The sequence below is a fragment of the Diabrotica virgifera genome, chromosome 4 (assembly GCF_917563875.1).
Source record: "Diabrotica virgifera virgifera chromosome 4, PGI_DIABVI_V3a".
Taxonomy (NCBI): Eukaryota; Metazoa; Arthropoda; class Insecta; order Coleoptera; family Chrysomelidae; genus Diabrotica; species Diabrotica virgifera.
The window spans coordinates 151,591,029-151,609,855 of record NC_065446.1 but is presented as its reverse complement, the minus strand read 5'-3'; the positions used below and the strand labels follow the sequence as shown (position 1 = coordinate 151,609,855).

At 32.7% G+C, this 18,827-nt stretch overlaps 2 protein-coding genes across 2 annotated transcripts in view; both read left to right on the top strand.

Moving 5' to 3' along the window:
* Positions 1-18,827, top strand: part of LOC114330575 (early growth response protein 1) — a 453,598-nt gene that overhangs the window by 184,302 nt on the left and 250,469 nt on the right. The window lies entirely within an intron of this gene.
* Positions 449-18,827, top strand: part of LOC126883699 (uncharacterized) — a 31,772-nt gene continuing 13,393 nt past the window's right edge. Inside the window, exon 1 of the mRNA XM_050649360.1 lies at positions 449-595. Within this exon, the coding sequence (XP_050505317.1) occupies positions 449-595 (147 nt within the window). The remainder of the gene's footprint in view (positions 596-18,827) is intronic.

The window sequence follows — 18,827 nt, the reverse complement described above, 5'->3', positions numbered from 1 at the left end:
ACTGAAGATCCAGGAATATAAAGAAAATTTCGAACAAGAAGTCGTAAATGAGTTAAGGACGCTAGAACTGCACTCCATAGATGGAAAATGGAATAATATCAAAACAGCAGTACTGACAGCAGCAGCCTCCACCTTGGGAAACAAGAAAAATGAGAGAAGAGGAGCATGGTGTGATGACGAGTGCAGACAAGCAATAAAGGAAAGAAATGAAGCACACAAAATGTACATAACAAGAAGAACACGGGAAAGACGTACATTATTTGAAGTCGCAAGACGGAAAGCAGACAAGATATGTAGAAAGAAAAAGAGAGCCCATAAAAATAGACAAATAGAAAACATTGAAGAAAATTTCAAAAACAACGAAATTAGAGGGGCATACGAATACCTAAAAAAGATAAGAAGTGGGTATAAACCTCAAACAAGTCTATGTAAAGATAAAAGTGGGAAAATGATCAATGACCAACAGAAAGTCACAGAAACCTGGAAGCATTATTTTCCGACCCTACTTGGAACACAAGTAGACGTGGAAGATGAAATTGGTATGAACTACGTAGAAGAGAATGAAGTAGATAATGGAGTAGAAGCTCCAAGCAGAGCAAGTTCTCGAAGCTATTAAGGTCCAGAAAAACAATAAAGTTCCGGGAGTTGACGAAATACCAGGAGAACTGTATAAGGTAGGTGGCGACCACCTAGCAAGTCACATCCACGCGCTCATCAAAGACATATGGCAAGAAGAGAAAATACCCGACGACTGGAAGGATAGTATGCCCGATCTAAAAAAAAGGAGACAAAAACTCCAGTGCAAAAACTAACGTGGAATCTCTCTACTATGTACAGCATATAAAGTCCTCACGTATATTATAAAACAGCGGCTCCAACCACTAGCACTAGCAGAAAATATTATTGTAGAATATCAGTCGGGCTTCCGACGGGATCTTGAGTAAATCATGATAACACGATATTGATGTTCACAACGTGTTTGTAGACTTAGAACAGGCATACGACTCAGTCAAAAGGAACAAACTATACTATATATTGGCTGAATTGGCAATACCACACAAGCTACTAAGACTCATTAAAGCCATAATGGATGGAACTCAGGCATGTGTACGAATACAAAACCAGCGTTCAGACTTTTTCAAAATTTCGCAGGGACTAAAGCAGGGAGATGGGCTGGCCCCAACATTGTTTAACCTGGTACTGGAGTATGCGGTTAGGCAAATGCAAACTGGACGAGGAAACCTACTGACCAACCGACGGTTCAGCTGGCCGCTTATGCCGATGATATTAATATTATGAGTAGAACATCAACAGGAGCACAGGAAACATACGCAGAGTTAAAAACACAAACAAAAATGACTCAGGTCTGGAAATTAACAAAGCAGAAACAAAAATAATGACAGACGAGAAGAAATATAGTCTCACAAAACAATATACATGAAGATGACATTGAAACGGTTGGAAAGTTTACATACCTGGGAGTAGAAATATATGGCGACGGGACAGAAGATGGAGAAATGCGGAAGAGAATAGCGCAGGCAAACAGAGCTTATTTTGCCCACTCCCATATATTTCGGTCTAAAAGTGTCCACCGAAATACAAATATGAGAATCTATAAAATTTTAATTCGACCAATAACATGCTATGGCAGTGAAGATTGGGTCCTGAAAGAAACATCCAAAAACAAACTCGACACATTCGAAAGGAAAGTACTGAGGAGAATACTAGGACCTGTGATGGAAAACGGAATCTTCAGAAGTCGATACAACAACGAACTTTATCAACTTTATAAGGAAGCATCCCTGTCAGACTTGATTAGAATACAAAGATTGCAATGAGCCGGACCGGACATGTGATAAGAATGGGAAAGGATAGTCTACCAAAAAGAGCACTGAATGCTAGAATGCAGGGAAAGAGACCAGTTGGAAAGCCAAGAAAGCGCTGGGAAGACACAGTAAACAGCGACGCACAAGCCCTTTTAGGAATCCGTGTATGGAGAAGAGCAGCCACAGACAATCAAGGGTGGAGGCAAAAAATAAAGGAGGCAAAGGCTCAATTTGGACTCTAGTGGTGTAGAAGAAGATGATGATTTGAAATAGTTCATATCTTTCCCCTCTCAACACATGGCCCAAGTATTGTATTTTTCTTTCTTTGATTATTCTTAGTAATTACTTTTGTTTGTTCATGCGCCGAAGTATCTCATTGTTAAAAACCTTTTGTACACATGTGATCGATGAAATATAAATCCTTTTTTGTTAACCATATCACTTTTTAATATGTATCCTTATTGAATCTGAACGGCACCGTAAATAAGCAAAACTGTGGATACTGGTCACGAACAAATCTCACTGGATGATGGAACCTCACACCTAACTGTCTTAAAAGGTTAACGCATGGACAGGAATTATTGGAAAATTGGAAAAAAGGACCCAAACGAATTACTGGGAAATAAACATATAAAATAATACAAAATTTTTAACAATACCTGACAGACTACCAAAAAGAACACTAACACCACACTACAGCAGGACCACCACACCTATACGGAGTCATAAAATTTCACAAAGAAAGTAAAACCCTTAGACCAATTTTGCAACATCACAGATTTCTTTTTGCAACAAACGTTCAAAGTTCCTCCTAGACCACTAGACCTAATACAGCCTTTAGTACAGAACATAACAACTTTAGTTTACTTTAATACAATCCTCATTTTACTAGCTTACTGTGGAACCTTAAGGCGGGTATACATATGCGCTCTGCTCGGTGTGCGCGCCGCTCGCACGCAGCATATTTGTTAGATTAGTACGTGTTTTCAAGTGGCACACAAACGGCTCGCACACGGCGCACCACGATCTAACTTCTGTCGGCTTTTCAACAAATGCTTTGATGGTTCGCAATACGTATTTGGACGGGTTTGCGAGTGGTTTGTTGGTTTTGGGGCGCCTGAGTTGAATATTTGTTAGTAATGGAGTGTTAGGAAGGAAATATCAAACTTATTGATGTTTACCGTGGAAAGTGAAAATGAGATGATGACATTGAATATATTTAAACATGTTAGCTTGCAACCCCCAACTTGTAACCAACTTGCAACCATCTTGCAACCAATTTGCAACCAACTTGCAACCAATTTGCAACCAACTTGCAACCAACTTGCAACTAACTTGCAACCAATTTGCAGCCAACTTGCAACCAATTTGCAACAAACTTGCAACCAATTTGCAACCAACTTGCAACCAACTTGCAACTCAACTTGCAACCAATCGGAATGAAACCAAACACTTCTCGATGAGAATAGGAGAAGATACTCCCGACGTCGGCCGATATCGGATCTGATCTGATGGGAGAAAAACGGATCCAATGTAGGCACCCACATTTAATACTAATTATCTACAATTACTAAATGTTCGTAAGTTTCCTCTGGATCGCGAAAGGTTCGTCAAAATGACAAATTTTAACGAACATTAACCGCGCCACGAACGCGCGGGGCTCACACGGCGCGGAGTTTGCGGCGCGGATATGTATTTCCGCCTTTAGATTTGGAACCTTAATTGGAACAGTGTGTGTAACAATAAAACATATGTTTTCTTCATGCACCTGCCCACTTGATGTACTCCAGTTATTATTAAAAACAAGATATCGTATAAATATAAAAGTATTGACGTTAAACCAATTAATATAAATTTAATAAAACAATTATTAAACATGCACACGTCATCTTAATTTATTTCTTCAGGAAACTGCTTATTTTTCACAAAATCTAAAAACACTAATTTCATAATTATTATTATATCTATTTATATGAACTTCCTTTCTAATCCGCTTATGGTAGAGTTGATAGAAGCGTTTTTATTTTTGACCAAAGTAATGAGGAGGCGGAAAACCAATTAAGCCTGCAATAATGGATTATCAATGTAACTCGTCCTATCATTATTGCTTGTTTTATTAATTTTAAAAGGATTATTGATAGTATCGTACTTACTCGTATATACTATGTCGGGTAGCCCAGTCACGATGTTGCACGACCTCTTTGTTCTTCGAGGAATAACAGGTGCCCCGTTGATACAAGAAACAGTATTGAATCGGAATGGAACTGAAAGACAAGGTACCTTAAGCGAATATATGTTGCTTATAAGCTTTGGCTTGGTGTTGCACTTGTAAACAATGGGAGATTTGTTTCAGTATCAATAATACTAATAGTTAATATTTGTAGTAGCTTGAATTTTATTAAAATTATATTAAATGTTTCTGTACAATGGAGATAAACATAATCATCGGCGGTTAACAACTGTTTTTTAAAATGCGCACATAGGTATACAGTTTTGAATTTAATTTACGAAAAAAATACGATTTACATACCGTGTGGAAGGCACTAGTTATGGAATAAAATTAGTTCTGTCCTTGTTTTAAAAAATTATAAAAAACTCTGAGGCACATCGATCTTTATTTATAAATGTGTAATTTTTCAACATAAATTTAAATGTACAGGGTATTCACGCACGCTTAGCGTAGTCCGTAAGGTTTATTTTTAATGGAACACCTGTATATTTTTATATTTTTAAAAGCTGCTTTCAACGAACTTTATCATGTAGGTTATACAGTAGAACCCCGCAAACCTGAACTAATTGAGGGGACAGCTTGTTCAGATTCCGTAAAGTTCGGATTATCCGAAAGTTAGCCTAATTCAAAGCTTTCGTTGTTGATTTTGAGTCGCAAAACGTTCTCACAAGAGTGTGGATAATATATTTGGACTCAGACTCAAGTGATTGCAAGAGAATCGAAGTAAGTTTATATTTTAACCTTTATAAGCACTACGTATCGAGTACGTATTCATTTTTAAGAAATTTTAAATATCAAAGTCCTATTAATCCTACATTGTTCAATTTTCTGGTTTTACTCTGTATAATAAACATATTTTTAAGTTTTCGTCTTTGATCAGAGTGTGCAGCGCGTACAGGACTGTATCAACCATTGCCTTGCAGGTGGTGGCTGGTTCTCTACCTGTGCACATCCTGGCCAGGAAGAGAGTCCAAAAGTAGGTACCGAAGCGGCAACCGGGGCGATAGGTTCAGGGCCACTGGAGAGAGCTAGAAGTTTAGAGACGTGGCAGAGGGAATGGGCAGCCGAAGTCGGACAGGCCGCCTGGACGAGATTACGAGATCCCTGATCCCAGATGTAGTGAGGTGGTACGGATGTTGGCATCGGCGCGTCAACTACTACTTTACACAGTTTCTGACAGGGCATGGATCGTTTCGACAATATACCCACCGTACTGAGAAAACTAGGGACGATCTATGTCCCGAGTGTGCGTGTGGTGGATGACGCGCGGCATGCCGTGTTCGTATGCCCTGCGTATCGCGCGGGGTAAGTTTTCAATCTAATGGCATATAAAACAACATAATGTTACTCTACATCCTACCAGACCGAAAACAATGGGAACTTTCTCTGGTTACACCTCCGAGGCTTCTATTTTGCAAGCCATAACGGATGTTGAGACTAAGGATGCTGAGAGACTAATAAGTTTCTAAACCGGTAGTGGTGCTTGCTGCACTCTCTGATTGGACTAGAATATGATGCGGCTGTATTTTCGTTTTGCAGCGAAATTGAAAATGGTTATTCATTTTTGATTTACATGTGTACTCTGATTGGAGTACGAAGGGAACCATTCTCGTTGGAACTTTACCGCGCTGAACAGTTGGGACGTGAATTATAAATTGTAAAATTCCCTCATCTTCCTTAGTCTCAGAATCAATCAATCAATCAATCAATCAATATTCTTTATTTCATCTGACTTTTACAAGTATTGAAATGCGTCAAATAAAATCTATGAGTTATGGTTATCCGTTATGGCTTGCAAATTATAGAAGCCTCGGAGGTGTAACCAGAGAGGTTTCCCATTGTTTTCAGTCTGGTGGGATGTAGAGTAAAATTATGTTGTTTTATATGCCATTAGATTGAAAACTTAGTCTTTTTTCTATTTTAATTTATGTTTATAAAGCGCTCATTTGAATTTAAAAGTTGACTTATGCTAGCGTTTTTTCTAATCTTCTAAAATAAGGACACAAGCAATTTTATTCCGTAAGTGGTTTCCATACTTAATATGTAATTTCAAAGTTTCACCCTGTATTATTCATAATACAACCTACATGATATAGTTCGTTGAAACCAAGTTGTTAAGCAGCTTTTAAAAATATAAAAATATACAGGGTATTCTATAAAGCGTTAACCGGCCTTCTTTCTATAAAGCAGAAACCGGACCAGTTTTATAGAAGTTTTGGAAACTATTTGTCTATAAAGCCGAAATTATCCGTTTCTTAGCTGTAATGCCAAAGCTATTTGATTTTATATTAGTTTTCTCAGGATTCTAAAAAAATTAATGCATTTAAAAAGCATTGGAGCCGAAAATTTGCGCCGATATTTTTGAAGCAATGGTGGAAAACTAAGGTTAATACTAATAAAGCAGAAAATATCAAAAGTACGAAGATCACGCTTACAAAAAATAAACTATAATTATTTATCTTTCTAAATAATTGATGAGCATATTTTAACCCTAATTTTAACAATTATTTTTACTGTTTCAAAAAAAAAGATGTACCTATGTCAGTTATAATTTGTTTTAAAGAAAATAGGTTTTACTGAATTTCCGACTTTTTCCGACTTGTTCTTCAAAGTCTGACGGTGGATTCGGATTTTACGAAAAATCTCACAAAAAAATTATATTTTAATTATTTTTTTGGATGAAATGTATCGATGTGTACTTATAGCCCGATCAAAGAACAATCTGACCTAAAAAAAAAATAAAGGAAGGATGAAAATTTGAGAAGAGGTAGTTGAAATTGTCTATTATTTTATAAAAAAAAAAGTTTACAATTCTACACCCGCTCCATTTTACAAAAATAGGGAAATAAGGGTTGGTTTTTCATTAAAAGTGCTGTATTTCGGAAAATAAAGCAATAATAACAAAAAATTTTATTTAAAAATCATCAAGGTACTTTTATCCTAACATTTTGACTAAACACTTTGTTTGCATCTTGATTCGTTTCTAACCTATAGCCCTTTTTAAAGTACTTAACAGGGGCGCTTATTTGAATTGCGCGCGCAACAAAAATGTCACATTTTAAAATTAACTAACTTTTGAATCGATAATTTGGGGCATTTACCAAACATTAAAATGTACGAAAAAAACACAATACTTTTAGAAAAATATCAATTTTAACGTGAATATATGTTCATTGTGAATTACAAATTATTTAATTTAGAAAAATATGTTTTAAAATATACTAATACAAGTTTTGAGAGCAACACATATTTTTTGTCACAAAAATTTACATAATCATTTAAATTAAAATTCCTTTTAGATGTACGTTTTATGATGGCTAATTAACATTCAGATTTAAAATTGCACAACGTTACTTTAAAGGATAAAAATTTGTATGGCGATAAAAAATGGATATTTTTTTTTGATTTTTATTTTAAGTCGATTTTCAAGATTTAAATCAATAATTTCTTTGTTGAAAATTCATAAAAAACTTTAAAAATATGCTTGTAGGTACTTGAAAATGTACTCTTTCGAAAGCGATATCTATTTTTCTTATGTATAGAATACTTTTTAAATAAGGCTCACTTATTATAAACAACTACAAAAAAATGTCATGTTTTAATAAAATCGATGCCATTCTTTTCTGAAAGCCTTTTTTTAAATGAAAATATGGGAACATATTGAAAAAGGCTTGAATAACATATTACATATACATACAACAGGCCTATTGCAAAGGTAAAAATATATGGGGCACGTAAACACAGGTGAAAAAGTTGCTTAAAAGAGAAAACGGCGCGCTTCCTAAACACAGTCTACGAAAGACCATAACCTAAAAAATTGGAGCAATGTTCACGCTGCAATGTTTTGTTATCGGTTTCGGCTGTCAAACTTTTTGAATTTATAACTTATTATCAGTTCGAATCCTACCAGGGGCAGAAATTTTTCAATGGGCGCGTTCACCAGATGCGCTTTATGCTTCTGAACGACTTGCTAACGTCAAACATGTTTGGAAAGCGGTCGCCATTTTTGCAAACATAAAATATTTAAGTTGAACTTTGCAAACGTGTTGTATATTGAAAAAATATGGCGGGAATTTAAATTGTATATTGTAGAATATATTGATAAGGGTTTTATATATAAAATAAAGGCTACTGAAGACATTCTGCTACGTTATTATATATTAAATAAATTTTCTTTTTTCCTTTAATAAAAAAAAATAAATTCAAAAACGTATTTATTGAGAAAATTTATTTTAGGTTACGTTCAAACCAAGCAAGCAAAATGTCAAATTTTAACCTAAACAACCAACCGTTCAGCTCTCTATCAACAAGTTTAGAATCAAAGCGCAAACATTTGTGAACGTGTTTGCATCTGGTGAACGCAGTCATTTATTATAAATTAATAAATCAAAAATAGTTTCTGTCCTTGTGGGATCGGTACTCACCGGAGGGACCGCAGACGTTCGGAAACAATTAGCGTCTCTTTGCAAAGACAATGACGTCGACTTTGCAAAGTAACAAGACACTTACTCAACACACACACTACACATTACTTCCGCTGACTTAGTAATAAGTTATACAATTACGTGGCTAAAGGTTCTAGTTCTAAACCAAAGCCAGAATCAGAGAAAAAAAACCTATTATCAATAAAAGTGATCTGTTTGTTATAAAATAATTATATAAATATTTACAATGCGTGCGAACAGTGAAACAAAGAATAATAATTCTTGTTTTATTTGTGAAAAACATTTAGAATGTGGAATGTGATAACGAAGAAATTGTAATTATCAAACGTGGAATTGAAACATTAAAAAGTGTAAGTTTAGAAAGAAAAGATGATAGACACAAAATGCTTTTGGACATTGATGAAATTAGAATGTAGACAAAAATATGTATTAAAAAGAGGAGAAACGTTTTCATGATGCATGCGGAAGTTGTCAAACTGGTAATTGTACAAATCATAAAAAGGAAGACATTATAGTTTCTGATGATTAAGATGATAATAGTTTAGATGGTAGCTGCCAAGAGACCCAAAATTATGATTTTACAGTTGATTCTATTATAAATGAAGTTGATTCAGACACAAATTTTACATCAGACGAAGATGAAAATGAACTTTGAATAATTTAGATTAATTAATTAAATGTAAACAGTGACGATCCAGTTCGATATACAATAAACGATTTTTCATTACACCTTTTATCATTTTAGTACTTCATACTCATTTGATCCTTTATAACTTAGGAGGCAACTTCAGCGCGCGAAAAGCGCGTTCCAAGATTGCAACTTTAATTTTGAATATTCTGTCGAGATATCTGGCACACATATTCACAATATAGTAAAGAATTATGGTACAGAGCCCAATTTAAGAAACATGTGAGTATGTAGAAATTACTCTAAAATTAAATTAAATATAAAAAACGAGTCAGTGCCGCTTTAAGAAGAACAAAAAAATACAGTTTCTTCAAATAAACTTTTTTCCCATGTCTAGATTTTGTGTTACAATGAAATTACTAAAAAACGATTATATATAACAAGAAGTCAAACTTGACTGACATGGCAACATTTAGCGCGCCTATGAGTATAATAATTATTGTTATCACATGACTGTGCCTTTGTTTCTGATAGTATAGTGTCACTGACACTGTAGTACTGCCGACACACTGTTGCCGCACTGTTGAAAGTTCGGAGAACTATCGAAAAAAAAATATTGATGATGCGCTGTTGTAGCCTCTCAATAGAGTACATTGTGAGCGGCCGTGGGTAACGGCATAAACGCTGGCCTCATACGCCAGTAGACGTGGGTTCGATCCCTGCCAAAGACAAACCATTTTCATTTTCAATAATGACAGGAGCCGTCTCACCGTGCCTCGGAGAGTACGTTAAGCCGTCGGTCCCCCTGGGCTAGTGTACATCGACACTAGTTACTTGAAACAGGATGTAATTGGCGCTGGAACTATCCGAAAGGATCTCCCCGGCAAAAATGCCATACGATATTATTATTATTATTAATAGAGTACATTTATTTTTAATTAAGTTAATTTAATTTTTAAATGAACTTTAGAAAACTTAATAAATATTTAGTAAAAGAAATATTTTTTTGAGAAATTTCGATATACATATTTTCATTTTATATGTTTATATTGAAATAATTAACTTAAAAATACAAGTATGTACTTTAAAATTATAGTTTTTCAAATTATTAACTTAATTCAGAAAGAAAATAATATACGATACGTTCACGCGCATGTAATTCGTTCAGGTAAGTACATACCTACAAGAAAAACCAAAGTTTTCAGTTCTTTTTCCAAAAACAAAAAAAAAATTCCAAATTTTTCCACTGACCGTAAACTTTTTTTGAAAATTTTTGGAAAATCTTAACCTTAAGCCCTTAATAGATCTGTAAAGAGTGTGTTCACTAATTTTCAGATTAATTGATACAAAACTAAACGAATAAGACCGTTTTAAAAATTTTTGGTTTTCAACCCTTATTAAAAATAGGCTATATCTCATAAAATAATAGAGATCAAAAAAAATATTTAAGACCAATCTTTAAGGTTAAATCACTCTGATGACTATTTTATTTTTCACTGTTACATTTTTTTTATTATTTCATTATTTTTAAAATACAGCACTTTTAATGAAAAAACAAACCCTTATTTCCCTATTTTTGTAAAATGGAGACGGTTTAGAATTGTAAACTTTTTCTTATATAATAATAGACAATTTCAACTACCTATTCCCAAATTTTCATCCTTCCTTTAATTTTTTTGAGGTTTTTGTAAAGTTTTGTGTTCCTTGATCAGGCTATTACTGCTGCGAAATTTACAAAATTTGCATGTAAAAATTAAAAATATAAAAACTTCTAAAATATTCTAAAGGGCGCTATGTAGAATATAAATGGCTAAAATTAGCATGTAGCCATTTTTTATGATGTAGAAAAAGTATGTAAAATTTGGGAAAAATTGAAGGAGGTCGGCTGACCAACTTGTTATAGGGTAATCGGGTAATGGATCCAAATATGGGACCCTTTTTTTAAAACTCTTGGTAATCGTAAAGTTTATGGATTCAAGAAGTCTTAAATTAGATACACGTCAGATAATTATGCTATTATATTGCAACAGGTTCAAAATTAATTTTAAACTAATATTTTTTTACCAATAAATTAATTTTTTTAAAATGTCAAAATTCCCAACTTAAAAAAAGTGCCTTAATATGCGGTACCGCCCAAAATCCCGACAGCCAAAATCCCGACAGCCAAAATCCCGACACGCCAGAATCCGACAGGCGAAAATCCCGACATGCAACAATCCTCGCATAAGTAAAAATTCCGACTTTTGTTTATTACGTTTAATACAAAATACTTTTGTTTAGTAACAAAAAATAAAAAACAGATGGCCATAAAGAAAATACAAGAAATAAATGTAATTATATGTTAAAAGAAACTTATCAAATCTGTCGGGATTCTGGCCTGTCGGGATTTTGGCCTGTCGGGATTCTGGCGTTTCGGGATTTTGGCCGTCGGGATTGTGGCTGTCGAGATTTTGATTATCGGGATTTTGGGGTAGACCCCTTAATATGAGACCACGTGGTATCCTAATGTGAGACACCACGTTATATAAGTTAAACAGGTGATACAAATTATTTTAACGCATTGTTCTGGATATAAACTGTATTACATGCTGTAGACATGATTCTATTGTTCTGGAAGCTGTCTCTTTGTGGCATATTACGTAATTTTCTTTTTTTTTAATAAGCCACAATTTAAGTTAAAAATAAAAATTGGAAGTCTAAACGTCAATAAATTTCATTTTTAACTTAAATTGCGGCTTCACAGCCTACTGGAAACACTATCAGAGCTTAGTTTTTTCCCCACTTCACCAGGCTGCAGCACTTACAAGACTCTAGAGACAGGGGTCTCATATTAGGAACGGGTCTCATAATAGGATCCTTAACCCTACATTTAGATTTATGTTTAGAACACGCCCATTTATATATGTATATAAAAATCGACGAGTCTCGGCGATTTTTATGATTTTTTAAAACAGGAACAGAAATAATTTTATCCATAGAGATACACAAACTGACAAAGCATAACTTACACGAACTCACAACTTCAAAAGATTAGGGTCAGAAACCATGGCAATAAACGTTCAGTTTTTTAAGAAAAACAACTGAACAGAACAAGAACAGTAAAAAGTTGCAAAGAACAGAATTAGATAAAATAAATGTAAACGAACAGTATACTTCCTAACATAGAGGACAAACAGAATCCTAAAACACTGATAATATTTGATATTTAACTTTAGCTTGCATAGTCTGGCCACGGTATTTCAAATTATAGCAACGAATAAGTTACCAGCGTATTCACGAAGTTATCACTTAAACGGTTTTCAAAGAAGTAGAACTTATCAAGTTGTTACTATTCAAAGTGTAACGAATATTTATCCTACCATCAAATATTTAAAAAATGACATTTAGTTCGACTCCAACAAACAAAGCGATAATTTAAAAATTGGTAATCTACCGGGGTACCTACTACTAGTACCTAATGCAAGTTGACACAATCCATGAAGTATATATGCAAGGCTTTATACACCTCTATCATTAAGTTAGATATCAACGCATAACAGTATCAGATGAGGACACAATTTGTGCTAAAAGTAAACACAAACGATTGAAGAAAATAAATCTGAGGTTCACTACACCCTACACCAATCAAATTAAAGATGTGATAGCGTGTTGTACTAAGCTACAAAAATGTTTAACTTACTACGATGTGAAGTTGATCTACCCTTAAGTGAAAGCCCAGTCTGTCCTATGTAACAAGTGTTACATTCTGCACAAGGAATGCCGAAGATTTATAAAAACGGTGTAAAATAGATTAGAAGATTAGTGTCGAAGATTTAGAAATGAGTACATGTTATATACCTATCATTATTTATTTCTGCTGCCAGTAAAAAGACTGACATGAGTCATGGAACTTTTGTTGTTATGACTGTACTTCAGTACAGTTTATTATTACTCCGTTGGCCCTTGAACACATTTTTTAAGTAAGTAAACTTTGCAAATAGGTAGGTACATATGTTTTACATCAATTGAAACAATAGCGCAAATTATTACTGAAAAATACAAACGATATAATCAATTGAATGACATAAAAAGATCAACAAAATTATTTGTCTATGGATGCTATACAATGTGCCACTTCTCTCACTACTTACATACATTCAAAACGAAACATTTCTCACGCAATGAGAAAAGTCGGCCATTGCAGTGAGAAATAATTTTTCTCACGGGTTCTCCGCCTGTATTACATACATATTATGATAGCAGTTTCCATGGTATGGTAACATGCACAATACAAACACAATTAATGTTATCAAACAAAATATAAATATGTTGAAGCAATACTTACCAGGAATTACCTTTCAAAACTGTTCAAAAATATCTGTTAATTAGAATTTTAAATAAATAACGTACATAAATTTTAAGAATATTTAATACCTACATGAATATGTATTTTATTTCAATTTATGCATATAATATACCTAAAAGCACCTAAGTTATTTAATTTTATTTAGTTTGAACTCTTGACCAAAACCGCATCCATAGAAAAAGTACAATGTACAACACATGAGAAAATGACATATTTCTCACGAGCGCAGTTCTTTTTTCTCACTTGTTGTACAATATACTATTTTCCTAGTTTGACTTTGGCACAATAGTGGCCAAAATTGAATTATCGATCACTTGTGTAAACTTCTATTTAAGTAGAGTAGTAGTACTTGATCCCTAGAGTCCAATACTTAATGTGTTTTTTATTCGAGTCCATACTCCTATTCAACAGTTGTAGATTCTGATTAAATTTATAAGGCAATTATAAATATTTTGAAAACTTTCCACCCTAATAATACATTCTAATATATTAATCCTAACTTTTGATGTATAATGCTGGCAAATATCTAAATCAAACGCTACTGCTATTTTTGCAAATCGGCGACCCTTTTACGCCCCTCCTCCATTTCTTCAACGTGTCCTTTTACCTGTAGCTCACCCAATGGCAACTGTTCAGTTTCTTTCTATACGAGGGCACAAAGAACCCTTCTAGGTAAAGAAGAAATAAGTGGGGTTGCGTGTGAGCCTCCCACCATGGTACCTACTACTAATTCAGGGCGAAATCAGAATTAGTTCGCCTGGTTCAGTGTGCAAAGAAATTTTGTGTTGGCAAGTTATGTATGAAGATTGAGACAGATGCTACATAACATGAGATGTTTGTATAAAAAGCTTTCACGTCGAAACTAAAATTTACTACGGGACTTTTGATACTAAAGTATAAAATAGTTTTTGTAGTGTGACTGTTGGATTAGAAAAAAGTGTTATTTTCATTCTTGTATAAAAAGCTTCTAGTTCAGTGAGTGTCGTTTTAGTGTAACAAGTGATTTATCTAAATATTTTCTGTAAGTACAATATTCAACAATTTGCAATAAATTCGCAAACATTAAATGTTTTTGAGATTCAAAAACATTATAGTTTTTCGTTTTAGGTATTGGAGTAGTTAGGTATTTATTCTACTAGCTCCATATTTTACTGCAAAGGTCTTTCTATAGATATCTTGCGACTTAAATTATAAAAACATACATCGTTTCTATAATTCCAGTACAAACAGTAGGTACTACAAGAAAATAATTTGTATACCTATCTACATTTTACACTGGTATGAATTACTCTTCAATAATTACTATACCTACCTAAATACTTACACACTTTATTTATTTTCTTTTAATGGTAAATTTCAAACCATTAGATTATCGTTAGGTTGATGACGTACTGTTAATACATTTCACTTGGTTTTATCGTTTTCTTAATTTGCCTATTTTGTTCACGAAGTTTTCTTTTTCTTATTAAATATGTAATTTTACCTATTTTATATTATCTACTTATTTTTTCAACTTAATTTGTCCTGAGGGCGTAGGGTTTTAAAATTTTAGTTTAAGTAAAAAAATATTTGAGTAGGTGATTCCTTTGCGCAAATTGAGTGCCTAATGATAATCGTTTTTAGATTTATGGGCCTTTCCACGAACATACGCCTGTTTTGGATTACTTCGACAACGAATATTTTACTGTGCAAAATAAGAAGAACGAAAGTAAATTGCAAATTACATTGTTGTTTATTGGAATAATTATTAGCGCCATTTACTTTCGTACTTCTTATGTTGCACAGTAAAATATTCGTTGTCGAAGTAATCCAAAACAGGCATATGTTCGTGGAATGGCCCATATTATAATTTTTTCCTATTTTATTTATAAATAACTACCTACAAATTACACGCAATAGAGCAGTTTACGTAATTTAGAAGGATGTTTTAAGTTTTGCCATAAGTTGTTGATAATAAAATTAATAAAATTTCTCACTGTATCACAAAACAATGATACCATTAACGTAGACCTTTCTTACAATTAAAAAAACTAATTGATTACTGATCCATTAAAAAGTAACTTATTCAAATAAAATCTCCTAAAATAAATATTACCTACAAACATGTAGGTAAAATAATGTTGGACAAGCAGACTTGGTATTCGATTTGACTGAATACATATTTATCGGTTTACTATATTGGTACGAATTTTTCTGAAATATATTTTTTTAATTTGTTCTTTTAAAATATCCATTATACTCAACTAACCATGTACCTAATTGTAATTTTTGGTAATAATAATTCTTATTCCTTCTTTTTAAACAAGTCTTAATAGAATAAAGTAATAATATGAGTGGAAAATGTATGTAGGTAGATACCTACCATTATGATAGTGTCTAAAATCATTAATGATCTATAGCGGCAAATGTTACTTTCTTCCCTTTAAGTAGGTACACATTGAATACAATTCAGAATAAAAGGACATCGCACACATCTTATGGAAAATATAATGTCACTCAAATTCAATAAAATTTATACGATTAGATTCGTTTTAATATAACAATCAATTCTTATCATTGCGCCAACTCTTAATTATGATTAATTACGGCGCAAATTGCAATTAAAGTTTATCGAAATCACATTTTTGGAGTCCATAAAATGTTAGTTTACAATCATTATTGCTCTGAGTGCTATTCATAACAGCTTAAATCCCGCTGGGCCTAAGCGGATTAGTGAAACTAATCCGCTGATTTATGGAGTACCGAAAATCTGGGTATTTTAAAATATTTTTTCTCTCTCTAACTTATGTACCTACCCATTTGATTTCAGATTTATTTATATCAATTTCTGCTCTTATTTTTGAAAATAGAGAGTTGGCGCAATGATAAGATTTGATCGTTAATTTAAAACGAATCTATTGGTATAAATTTTATTGAATTTGAGTGACATTATATTTTCCATAAGATGTGTGCGATGTCCTTTCAGAAATAAAAATTCAGAATAAAATAATTTGTTCCTTTCAATTATTATATAACTCATAATATACGTATATCATCTTATATACCTACATATTTCTGTCATATTTTCCTATGTAGATATACTGGCATACATCTTAACATTAAATCCTCTTGTAACAAAATACATGTCTGGTACCTAAATGTATATTTCGGCATAATAGTTTTTTAATTTACGTTAACAGTCAACACATAATTAATGAATCTTACAGTTTACTAGTCGAGATTAAAAATCGGTTCAGATCGGAATTCATTCTATCATTGAAAAGTGACTAAGTTGGTACATCTCTGACTATGCGAAGCGATGCTACAAAATAATGTTTATGAAAATCTTTATTCTAAATTTTCTAAATCCGGAGTAATTACGGAAATGCATTTTTTAACGAAGCTGCCAAAATTGGTTGTTTATGCGAACATAGGAGAAACATCTTTAGCGGGGAAGAAGAGGACAAATAGTGGCAAGTTCAGAAAAATAGAACACTGCTTTTATTGAACCTGTACTATAACAGTATACGAAATGTACACAGCAAATATGTTTACAGTTACAACTACAGAAAGCCTTCGAAATGAATTTGATTCGAAAATTCATTTTATAACTTATAGAATCCTTATCATCCTTATAGAAAATAGAATAAAAACGCTTATAGACGAAATATAATAACGGAGTATCAAAATGAATAAAAAATGTAAAATATAATGAATAATAAGAATATGAAAATGAAATATAACGGAGTATAAAAATGAAACGAAACATTGTATAAATATTAAGATGAGACTATGTTTGATACTCGTGACAGCGTGAAAAAACATATTATGTTTAACTGGAGTACCTTTCAGTAAAATACAACAATTTATTATTTTAGATTACGCAAAAGAAACTACATAAGCATAAAATTTTAAATGTGCGTCTTTAGACTAATATTAGGACATGTACCTAAAGTAGATTTTTTAGTGAAAGCTCTTAATAAACTTAACCAATTTGCTTCTTTTTAGAAAAAATAAAACTGAGCTCATCCCCTCTGCTTTCATGTCCAAAATGATCAGCTATTTGTTTAGAGTAAAGCAGTGGTGTAGTGTGTTGTAAAAACTGTATGAAAAAAATAAGTCGCAAATATCAACGAACCGAGCATTTTAAATGAAAATTAAAGGCGTAAAGAGAAAAAGCTAAGGGTTTTTGTCAGTTGGTTTCGTTATCTTAAATTATAAATAATTAGCAAAGACATAATATTCGTTTTATTTTAACATTAAAAAATTAAAATGATAGATAAAATTATTTTTCTACAACCATGTTAAAAATGCAATTTTTAGCACTCCATACGAGCGTTAAAAATGCTACTTTAAGGTACTAGTGCTTTAAAATATTTTTAAGGCACTGCAGTTCGTATTGACCGTATAGGCAATTTTGATGTAATGTCAAAAAAATATAAAAATGGAATGTAAGTCAAGTTCAAGTAAAAGTTTTTTTAGATATTGTCCTGTAATTACGTTTGTAGAAAAATATTGTATTATATGCGTGTTAAAAAGTACATTTTTAAGGCACTCGTGTGAATTGCAGAACTCGCTATCTCTCATTCTACAAACTTTCACATGCGTGCCTTAAACATGTACTTTTAACACTTATATCATAAATAACTATTTTCTTTCAAATTCATATTTTTAGAATTTAAAATTGTTTTTTTTTATTATTTTTTTGAATTGCTAAAAGTCAGAAATTTTGAGACATGTGAGTTTGTAGACCTTTTTTGTTAACATTATCGATAAAGTCGGGTGCGCAAGTATTTTTCTACCTTGACAGTCCGAGATAACTTGCTAATATTTTATGGTTACAAATACGTAAATACCTACCTTATACATGTAAAGATTTGTGGGACTATTAGGTATATAGTTTTAAAGAATAATTTCTATTTAGAGTTTATTTTTATAAGGTAAATTGTCTTTAATAGTCTCCATTTAATAAACATTCTTAAGTTTGTTATAAAACAGCTTGAACTTTTATAAGTACCTCCACAGCAGCTTTAAAAACAGTTGCTTGGGAAAACAAAGTTTTAAGAAGGTTTTTATTTTTGGTTTTGTTGACCTCCTTCAGTGTCTTTTCGTTATGCTGAAAAAGGGTTTATTACAACCTTACGGTTTATTTCAAAACCAAATGGTTTGGTAAAATACTTAAACCCGTTCGGTGCTACTTGAGTGTATGAAAATTATTTTTTGAAAATAATCAGTTAATTTGTAAAAAATAATTTACCTTCTTTATTGTCGCTTCTTCAGCCGATGAGCCATTATTCCGTCGGTAAATTCAAAGTCCACTTGACAAAATGACCATCCATTATAAAGCGAACATACAAATTCAGACCACGAATAC